At 42.8% G+C, this 11,611-nt stretch overlaps 1 protein-coding gene across 1 annotated transcript; it reads right to left on the bottom strand.

The window, feature by feature from the left end:
* Nucleotides 1–9,209: 9,209 nt before the first annotated feature.
* LOC135500973 (putative nuclease HARBI1) lies at nt 9,210–10,271 on the bottom strand. Its single transcript, XM_064792693.1, has one exon. It carries the CDS (start codon nt 10,269–10,271, stop codon nt 9,210–9,212), a length of 1,062 nt encoding a protein of 353 aa, XP_064648763.1.
* Nucleotides 10,272–11,611: the final 1,340 nt, after the last annotated feature.

Here is an 11,611-nt window from a genome sequence, read left to right on the forward strand (position 1 = left end):
CATTCCTGAAATGCAAATTCCCTCATTTAGTGGCATATACACCGACTAAACCACATGCATTGTACATTATACATTTCAAACAGAGTTGATATAATTGAAATAGATGACACACAAGTTTATTTCATATATTCATAAAATCCGCGATCAATGTTAAAGGAACCCTCCGCTCATCAGAGCATAGACCAAACTTCCCTAATTAGTTGTAATATTGATTAAACTATGTACACACAAAATTTCAACCCAATACCTCCCCTAATTACGATGTTATTGTTATTAATTGCTACACCGCGATACAATTCACCGGCCGCCGACATATTGTTTGGTCACGTGCTCAGAGCTGAAGCCGTGACGTCACTTGTGCTGGACGAAATATAAACAAATGCACGTGGCGCGTTGGGGGCGTATCGAACTGATTTTAACATCATGGATGTGGAAGCATACTTCTCGGATTCATCGTCGGAAGACGCAGAAATCGCTGCCAGCGTCCAGCAAACAAACGGGGGTATCCAACCTTACCGTTTTGAGCCAACTTTGCGAAGGATTGAAGGAGAGGAGCCCCTTGACACTGAAAATGCCACTGCCACTGGAACGCACGAGGATGAGGAAGAGGACCCCGTGGATGATAACAATCCGTTTACTCATGCGATTGACTTTGAGGCCCGTTTAACCATTCATGTAAGCGAATGGTGTACATGTGATCGGTGTGTCACGATGACACTTCATTGTCTTCTGTAATAGGCTTGTTATGTATGATGCTGGGGGAGTAGGCTAGGGGATGAGCAGCCAGGGGGGGGGGGGATTAGCTCATGGATAGTAAGAACAATGTCAGTTTAGATAATTAAATTGTACGAATGCCATCGTCTATTTTATTATTTCAAATCATGTTTTAAAAATAGCTAACATCTTCTTTATTAAAAATGACTCACAAAACAAGACATTATTTTATACATGTTTATACAAAAACTAAGTCTCACAGTTAGAATGTCTCTTATGTGTTTACAACCATCTGCCCAAGTTCGAAGAGTTCACAGCTTATGTAACACCATAGCTTCATATTCACAGTTTTTACATCTTAATTACTGCTAATTACTGCACTCACAGATGTCAATGAAAACATGAGTGTAAAAAGCTGCATGTCTTATTAGGCCTTACCTTGACAAAGTTAACACAGCAAAGTGCAATTAGATTTCAATGCCATGGGCTTAATTCATGAGAGCATAACTTGAACAGGGTATCTGTATTACCATGACACAACAAATTGTTCACTGTATTCTCCAATATTATCTTTTCAGGGCCTACAGACTAGCTGGATATAGGCAGTTTACTTGGTGGATCCATGAAAGACTAGGCAAAAAAGTTTGCAAGGTTATCCCCTCTTGTGTGGTACAGCTCATCAGAGAGACATTCCAAGACCCAAATGGACAGTACACAGGCTTCAGAGAAGCAGATGAAACAGAAACAGTTTATCCCGACTAAGCACAACAAGGGCAGTTGACTTTAATTGGAATGAAAAGTAAAAGAGACATTATTTCATTGAAGACTTCATGATTACACAACCAGTATTAAGTTTCCATAATATTCATACATGTATCATCGTATCACTAAATCATGTAGAATTAACTGAATGCAAAAGTGATTTGAATTTGAAATAAAATACAATTATTGCAGATTTTTGTGTCAAACATGTTCTGAGTTGTACAGAATTGAGTTCACATTCACCGGAAGGAAGCCAGTATTATGTACTTCAGAGGCGATATGTTCCCATTTGTGAACGAGAAGGAAGGAACCAGAAGAACATGAATACGATTATTCATTAGCACCTTTCCTAAATCGGGTGTTCTCAAGCGTTGCCTGAATGGCCTCATTGGGGATTTCACAGTGAAAAATAAGGCAGATCCCAGTATGCGATGGCTCAACAACTTGAAGAAGTGGGACATTAATATCAGTATCCTGACATACGGTGATTCGATGTGGGTCGAATTTCCTGAAATTGCCCACCAATTTGACCTATACAATTATTCATTATCCCCTTTCCTAAATCGGGTGTTCTCAAGCGTCGCCTGAATGGCTGCAGCCTTCTCTGGCTTTTCCCCTTTGGCAATGTTCCTCATGACATCTGGAAGAACTGCATGTGTCTTCTGGAGCTTATGGGTCCTCATCAGCACCACATCCCTGACCATGTCCTCTCGGTAGCTATGGTCCTTGGCGACCTTCACCTGCTTTGCCACCCACTTGTTTGCTTTGGTAAAAGTCTTGGGCTGCACCACATTGTACTTTGGCTGGTCCAGCTTTGTGGTAGCCTGCTGGCGACCTGAACCATAGTTGTGGTCAATTGCGGCCAACTGGGTACGACAAACCATGCCCTCATAAGAGAAATGCTGTCTCTTCGGGGCATATTTTAGCATGAGGGAATGGTACACCTCCAGATCACCTGTATGGCAGAAGAGGGTGCAGTACTTGAGATCTTTCCTTACATTTTTAGCTCACCTCTTAGCAGAGGTGAGCTATCCCATACCGTGGCGTCCGTCGTCCGTCGTCGTCGTCGTCGTCGTCGTCGTCCGTCGTCCGTTAGCAGGGCACGTTTCGTAACTGTTAGAGTTATTGAGTTGAAACTTGGTACACATGTACCCTTATGTAATGACACCTTGGAGACCAAGTTTCGGTCCGATTCGTTTCATGGTTTGGCCACCAGGGGGCCAAACGTTAAAAGTGAAAATATGCAATATCTCCTTTAATAGTAGTCGGGAAATTTAGAAAAAAATATGGTAGGTACTTCTAGCAAAGGTGCATCATATATCCTCCGGGTTTTTGATTTGACCTCCTTTTCAAGGTCACAGAGGTCAAATGGTGTAAATTGGCCGTTAGGATGTAACAATGGCACGTTTCTAAACTGCAATGACTATTGATACCAAATTTGGTACACATTTACCCCTTAGTCAGGTGATCTCAGGGACCGAAGTTTGGTCCAGTATGATTCACCACTTGACCACCAGGGGGCAAAATCCAAAAACCTTAAAAATGTGATTATTCCTTAACTTCTTGCCCGATTGCCACCAATTTGATATCATGGGTACATCTAACCACCATACAGTATATGTCACACAGGTTTTTAATTTGACCTTCTTGTCAAGGTCACAGAGGTCAAATGGCGTAAATTCGCCGGCAGGCTGTAACTATGGCACGTTTCTTAACTGCAATGACTATTGATCACAAATTAAGTACACATGTACCCCTTGGTCAGGTGATCTCAGGTACCGAAGTTTGGTGCGATCTGATTTGCCGTTTGGCCTCCAGGGAGGGGGCCAAATCCTAAATTCTTCAAAATGCCATTATTCCTAGTAATGACTTGCCCGATTGGCACCAATTTTATATCATAGGTACATCTAATTCTAACAACCATTCAATGTGTCACCCGGGTCTTCTTTGATTTGACCTACTTTTCAAGGTCACAGAGGTCGAATGTATTGTGAATTGGCCATTTTGGGGAAATTGTAATTGCTTGGACCTACATCAAACCTAACACTACATGACACAATACCATGCTCTTTATCCATCTTTCCACCACATGAGGTGAGCACAATGGCCCTGGCCATTTCATTGTTCTGAACAATCTTGACCAGGGCATCATGAGCCTGAGAACCAACACCCAGCCAAGACTTCTGCCTCCTATCCACATCACTGAGAGGAGGATGCTCACACTGGTGAAAGTGCTCCTTGTCCCTCCAGGAATGGATGTTGGCTGTGTGATTGATCACCGATTCCCACTTTTCCTGGAGGACATCAACACTACCATTGCAGGATTCAGCGCTCCACCAGAAATGATTACTGATCGACTGCATCCACTCTAGCAGGGGAGCCAATGGTTTTTTTGCCACACGCTTGGTAATCTTCTTCAGGATACTTTTACAAAAGTGCCACAGGTCAAATTGGTGGGCAATTTCAGGAAATTCGACCCTCATGATTTTTCGAATCACCGTATTTCTATCAGTTGCAAGGATACTGATATTAATGTCCCACTTCTTCAAGTTGTTGAGGCATTCCCTCAGGCCCATCGGCTCCATTGCATTAGAGTTCTTAACACTGGGATCTGCCTTATTTTTCACTGTGAAATCCACAATGAGGCCTGTTTTCGTGTCCATCACTGAGTATGTGCAATACTTTGCACAGTGCCCTGGGCTATCGCACCACCCATCGCCAGAGAGAACAATGTCCGATTCCTGGCTGAGCCCATCCAAGACCATGGTCTGACACGTGATCCATGTCTCGTTCACAACAGGGAACAAATATCGCTTCTGAAGCACATAAAACTGGCTCTTGCCAAGGATTGGCATTTTCAGGTAGCTTGACATGTCTGCCTACTTTGCATAGGTAGTTCCAGAAAACAGGACAGCAGCAGAGAGCAAAAGATTCCCAGCCCCCATTTCATCCAAGGTAGGTTGTGATGACCAGTTGTATGTGCACCCCGCTTCACATTTAGAAGTAACAATGAGCCTAGACCCAGACAAAATCTTTTTTACTTCCCGAACCCTTGCTGCACAACCTGATTTCTGGCACTTCCTAAACAAATCCATCAGCGAACACTCCAATACAATAAACTTTCTATCGTCAGCGATGTTGTCTGGCACAGAATAGGCCTTCATGTCCTCAAAATCTGAGCGCGTGTCGCTGGCGATTTCATCCATCTCTATGTCCGAGTCCATATCAGAGTCTGATTCACTATCAGGTAGTAAGAAGTCCACATCGTCAACATCATCAGGGGGGTCTTCGTCGTCATCACTGCTCCCGGGCTCCATTTCCACAACCGAACAAGTTTGTGTGGCAATTTCCGTTTCCGGAGTAGAACTGTGGTCAGGAATATTGAGGCTGGCGTCCACTCTGTCAACACTTGAAGCTTTGCGCGAGGGTTGTTTCTTCGCTGCATAGGTGTGGTCCTTGGCAATGGCAGCCAGTGTCTGGTCCATGTCAGTTTGAACAGATTTATCTGAAACAACAACAGCAGGTCTACATTTTTGTATAGAAGATTAGCTTACAGACTTGACAAGCCAAGTACTCAGTGCATGCTAGCCTCAAGGATCTATTGCATGAGGGCTACTTGCACTACTGCAGGCCTACAAGTACAAGATTAAAAAACCAGAGGACATGATAGTTGATTATGGCATGATATACGTTGCAACATTGGATAACATAAAATTTATTTTCGATATTACATATACATTTGCGATATCGCATATATATGTGATATCCAATATATATTTGCGATATTCCATATATATATTTATAATATCTAATAAATGTCATGGATAGAAAATAAATATGTCACCTCATGAAAAATTTATGTTCGATAAATTTAAAATATATATGCGAAAACGAAATTATGGGTAAAAATGAAATGACGGCTCTGATTGGTCCGCGAAGATTATTAGAATTCAATGTGGCTGCGCCCATGGGAGACGTTTTGCTGATAGAGTTCTTCGAATCATTAGCTGTATTTGTTGAAAATTTACAGCAAAAGTACAACGCAGGCGACTTTATCGATGGTTACAGTCTACTTCATCGGTTGACAGCCTATATAATCTCATTGGAATCGATAGATGCGCTGTTTCGCCATGAACTTGGATCTGACCCAGTCGTTATTATTGACAATATTAATGACAATATTATTGATGTTGATGATGACGTCGGTGGACCTATGGCTACGCCGGCTGATGATGATGATCAGCCACCTCAGGACCAGCAGCATGACCATGCACTGGTCGCCAATGGTGAGTCACTCATTCTCTCATGAATTTTTCCTTGTTACCATAAGATTCTCCAGTATGAGTACAGTACAAGGCATCCGGTCCATGCCATTCACACCAGTGGCGGAAGGGGTTATTGTCGTCCTGGGTGATGCACAATATCACCCAGCCTGTATCTGGGTGATGCATAACATCACCCTGTGTGATCTTGTGCAGTCGTTTCGCGATTGTTGACGAGGTTGTGAAATCGTGGTCTGCTATATCAAGAACGTCAGTCACAGGACCAAAATGGCAGCACTTGTTGACCATTACGTTGATCAGTGGGATTTAAAAGTCCACTTATCCTCAATTCCTGACATAGAAAGGGCTGCATTAGTGGCTAAAGGGAGAGAGGTAAAGAAGAAATATGTTCGTGCGATAAAAAAAAGGGGCCGATGATTTCTTCGAGGCAGTAGATCCTGCCGTGAAGTTGCCGGCCAACCTGTCATGGCTCGTCAGGGACGAACTCATCTGTTCTGGCATTGTGTCTGGCCGCGGCAACTCAGTGCCAGCGGAAGTGCGGCGGAATGGGAAAATGCATTGCAGGTTAGTCTAATGCTGTGTTAATGCTGTGTGTGTCTCATCCAAATGTCGCCAAAATAATCTGAAAAGTGCATTGCAACGAGTACAATAGTTCACAACCTCGTCACCAATCGCGAAACGACTGCACATGCACAATATCACCCAGGGTGATGTTATGCATCACCCAGATAGAGGATGGGTGATATTGTGCATCACCCAGGACGACAATAGCCCCTTCCGCGCAGGAGTGGCTTGGGACTCACTGAGCATGCTGAGTATGCTGGAAATATGCTTGTACCTTTTTTGACCACCCTGTTTTAGAGCCTAGACCCTTTGCTATCATTTGAACATTATCTTTATTTATGCAAACATTTAACATGTTTAAGGAGGAAGTAACCCTACTGTTCTGCAACTTCACCAAGTATCGTCCAGTGTGAAGTATACATGGTGATAAACTCAGCTGACCTGATTCTCAAGAATTCTCTTATTTTGTCCATAATCATGAGAGTCAGCTGTAAAATGAACGAGTGTCCTAGGAAAGAACGTCCCCCAAACAATAGCTGTGCTTTGATAAGGGTGGTGGTCAGGGCTAGCTACATAACCCCATACAATACAATAGAACAAAGGCGTCTTAATCTGTCAGACAAAGCAAGGCGGACATCTGTTCCTGGTGTGACTTAGATTTCTATTACACCGGGGGTAGGAGTACCCCCAAATATGGCACAAGCACTCAACCAACATCGCTTTACATGCATTTATTTGTTAGGGTTTTTTTTTGCACTACCACTAGCAATTACTGGAGGTATTTATGGAGCCACTGACATGAGCTGTAGTTCATTTCCCAGCATTTCCATTACATAGCTGCTTGCTGTCTAGGAAAACAACTCCCCTAAAGCCCTCAAACTTGAAAAACCAGAAGCTGTTTGAAGCTCTGATTTAATAGCTGACCTGGGTCAGCTTATGTCATACCGATTCGTCCGTCGTCCGGTGTCGTCGTCGTCGTCGTCCATCCGTCAACAATAGTGGCACGTTTCGTTATCCTTGGACCTAGACTTTTGATTTTTGGTGTGTCGGTGTGTCTGGGTTACCAAAAAATCAGCGCAGTTTGACCTACTTTCTGGCCGCTAGGGGGCGAAACGTGAAAAACAGAAAAAAGGTTCTTCAAGCTAATATGCTCATATTTTTACTGAAGGTGCATCAGCCGATGCTACATCATATATGTATATAGTACGTGTTTTTGATTAGACCTCATTTTCATAATTATGTAGGTCAAATAGCGTAAATAATGCTGAAAATACAAAATAGTGCCAAAATGAGCTCCATTTTTGAGCTTAGACAGTGAACTTATTACTGTAAGTGCCTCTACAACCAATGTAAAACATTTATTGACATTTTGTCTGTTGGGTTACCTTGAATGTTCACCCAGGTCAGCACAAGGTCCTTGGACCTTTTTTTCAAGCCCTGTATTGCATGTTGTCCTTTTGTATCCATCCTTTGGGGGACGTTACTTTAGTATTTATTTTAAGGTGGAGGGAACCTCTGTATAAAACTTCCTAGGTTAATCATGAATAAACTGTAAGTGTCATGCATAACCAGGTGTGATGCTTATCTTGGAATTCATAAATGTGCCTAGGCATTATACCTATCTCTGCATGATGCGTAAGTCTAGGAATCATGCATAAATGCAGGATGTCAGATTACGAGCGGGAATTTTCGGTTCTTACTTCCAAGTTTTCTCCGACTATCACGAATAAGAAGAAACACGAGGCATGGGAGAGGATTACTGCTACATTGAACAAAAGAAGTCCTTCAGTCACTCGGTCAGCTGCGGAGTTCATGAAAAAATGGCAGACTCTTTGTTCAGCAATGAAAGATGAATATCGCGTGTATAAGAAGAAACTAGGACAAACAGGTATAGCCGTTAATTTCAAATTTAGTATTTTCCAAAAGTAAATTATAACAACCTTAACACTTTATTGATTCAAACCTTTTGAAGTAAACCTTAAAGGGCCAGTGTATAGGGCCAGTGTATTCGATTCTAGAATGTCTCTTCATCTTTAATATGTGCCTCTTCTTTTACAGGAGGTGGGCCACCGCCAGAAGAACCATCCTTTCTATCTCAAAAGATAGCCGATATAATTGGTGAGGATGACCCAACAGTCCACGGAATTGATGGGGGTATAGACAGCTCACAGCCGCCAACTAAGAATAGCTATTTGCAAGAGTCAAATGATGCTGCCACTGCAAGTATCAGGTAGGGACTGTTTGTACAGTACTTCGTATCGTGTCAAAATTTGTTTGAAGTTTTTTACACAAAGAGTTTACCAAAAAATTACACTTGTTTCAGCTATGAAGATCCAACGCTCACCGATTCCAGTGACTTAGAAGACACACAAACGGCATCGACCCCGCAGAAACAACCACCGGCCAAAAGGTCCTGTCATGTTTTCCACTCCTTAACACTCAAGGGTCAAAAGTCCTCCACTGCAGTGTCAGCATTACCAAATCCATGTACTCAATTGGTTGACGATGAGCCTGAAAGTAGACCAAAGGGCAAAGGTACCAATGATAAGAGTGATGTCGCTGTAATCCAAAAAGAACTTTTGGCTTTAGAGAAACAGCGTGCTACAATTGAAATTGAGAAACTTGTGTTGGAGAAAAGGAAATTGTTACTTGAGATTGATGTATTGAATATGAAAAAGCAGAAGTTAGCTACTGAAACTCAACATGTTATGCCTGTGACCAGCCAAAGCCTACAACATAGCCACTACCCGAACAACAATTCTCCGTTTGACTATTCTCTTACAAGTTTGTAAAATTTGTATGAAATGTAGCTTTGGAATAAAAATGCTGAAATAAACAACATACTAGTATATCATGTCTTCTGTCCTACTTACATGTACAGTGTTTTTACTGGAAGTGATTGTTCACAATGTCGTTCCTGGCGGCAGCTCCATTTGGTCTATCTGGAAGTACAGCAACATTTTCGTGGTCATCATCAGGTTGTGGTTGCCGTGGCTGCTGATGCTCAATAGGCAGATCCTCGAAGTCTGGCAGTCCTCTGTTAACTGCAATGTTCTGAAGGGCTGCACACACCGCAATTATCTCGCATGATTTCTGTGGGCTGTATCTGAGTTGACCATGCAGGCAGTTGAACCATCGTTTCCATTGACCAATTCCCCTCTCAACAAGGCACCTCGTTTTCTTGTGGGACTTGTTGTAGCGACGTTGTGCTGCTGTCTCGGGGTTAAGAAACGGAGTCATCAACCATGGTCGAACAGGGTATCCACTATCCCCAAGTAATATTTCTTCACCATCCCGACGCGACATGATCTCTGAAAGTCCACTCTCTCTCAAATTGACCGAATCATGCGTACTACCCGGCCACTTAGCAACGACATTTATAAATCGATATTGTGCGTCCATCACAACCTGGGTGTTTATCGAATGGTACCCTTTCCGATTGATATAACGCCATTCATGCTGCGATGGACCCAAAATCCACACGTGAGTTCCATCCACAAGTCCCAACACACTGGGAAAATTGGCTATGTTGTGAAATTCCTCAACAATATTAGGAATTTCATCCAGCGCAGGAAACTTGATGACCTTGGGAACTAGTGCCAGAAGGGCACGGGTAACTTGGGAAATTACCCTGCACATCGTCGGTTGAGAAATTTGTACCGAGTCACCGGTGAGTATCTGAAAGGATCCCGTACCATAAAAGCGCAGGGCAGCTAGGACTTTGAGCTCCCTCGGAAGTGCATGGTTACGAAGTGTTATTGGATCGAGTTCATCTCCCACAGCATCGATTAGTTCCAAAAGTGTTTCTCGGTCTAGTCTATACCTTCGGTAGAGTTCAAGATCATTGTACGCGTCGAGGGGATGCAACCGGTCTCGGAATACTCGTTCTCTTCTAAAGGCTCTACGTCGTGCAACTTCCTCTTGCACAGCAAGCATTAAAGCGGCCATCCTGATCGAATGTCTCTTGAGGAATGCCCAGAAGTAATTTAATCATACCAACAGTCCTATACTTAAGACACCTCAAGAGGTGTCTCAAATATAGGGGCCATTTTGTGCATGATACATTAGGTAAGAAGCATATTGAATTCCACTTAGGCATGACACCTGAGTTAGGTAGGAATTTGGGTATCATACTTGGCCTAAGTATGTTTATGAATATGGGCCCAGGGTCCATATTTACGAAAGGTACGCAATATTCTGCTTTGCGATTGTGTTGCGTGTGCTTTGCGGGCACGCTAAATTTGCGAAGCGTGGTATTTACGAAGACCTCGCTAGGGCCTCGCAAGGAAATCGTAAACAGACGGAAAATAGCGTGGTCGCTAAGTTTGCGAAAAGTCGCAAATAACAGGAGAATTGCATTTAGCGCCAATTTTGAAGGTAGTTCTTTATTTAGTCGTAATTTGGCCATACGGCATGCAACATATTATAAGTGAATGCTTTGACAGTCTTGTTGCATTTGTATTGCCCCTGTAGGCCTATAGATAGGGCAAAGTGAGACTCGTTTTTGAATATTTTCGAAACAGTTGGCTGACTTAATCCGCCTAGGTCTGCAGAATCAAACTGTAACTGCTCGGATGCGAAGTACCTAATGGCACATAGGCATTGTAGAGAGGCCGGTACCGACTAAGACCTTTTAGTTGGTGGTTCTAGGTCGTCCTTTATGAGATCTATTACTTCGAAAAGCACGTGTCGTGGAAGTCTAAACCTCCTTATGAGTTTGGCATCGCTGTATGAATCCAGTGGGTTAGTTCTATCTAGAAACACCCTTGGCTCCCGACGTAAATGGCATCGCTGTTCCTCTGCTAGCAGGTGTAGAAGAGCCTGTACACTGTACATGTACATATATATATAGACTCTTAAGGCCTACCTGTGCCCAAATGTAGGATTGTGACCTAGACTATTGGCCTTGGCCTTTATGTAGTATACATCATTACATAATAAGCCTCTACGGCGATTGAAGCATTTATAATAATAATTTATTGTAAAAAACCTCCAAATAAGGAGTAGACAACACAAATATGCAATAAAAATCATACACAGAGAACAAATAAAAAAGCGATCAAAAGGGTGAAAGTAAAAGCTTCAATAGTTTATGGCTTTTCCGGTTTAGATTGGCACATAAGGTTTTTACCGAATCGACAATTCCATTTTCCTCCCTGGTGATACGTCTAGGCCTACATGTTGGATTTACAAACAGGACATTGGCGGCAGAGAGGCCCGACGAACTAAACACTCGGTTACACAGGGTACCCTTAATTTTTCTCGTGCCAATGACGACGTCTCGTGCT

This window comes from Lineus longissimus, chromosome 17 (genome assembly GCF_910592395.1).
Source record: "Lineus longissimus chromosome 17, tnLinLong1.2, whole genome shotgun sequence".
NCBI lineage: Eukaryota > Metazoa > Nemertea > Pilidiophora > Heteronemertea > Lineidae > Lineus > Lineus longissimus.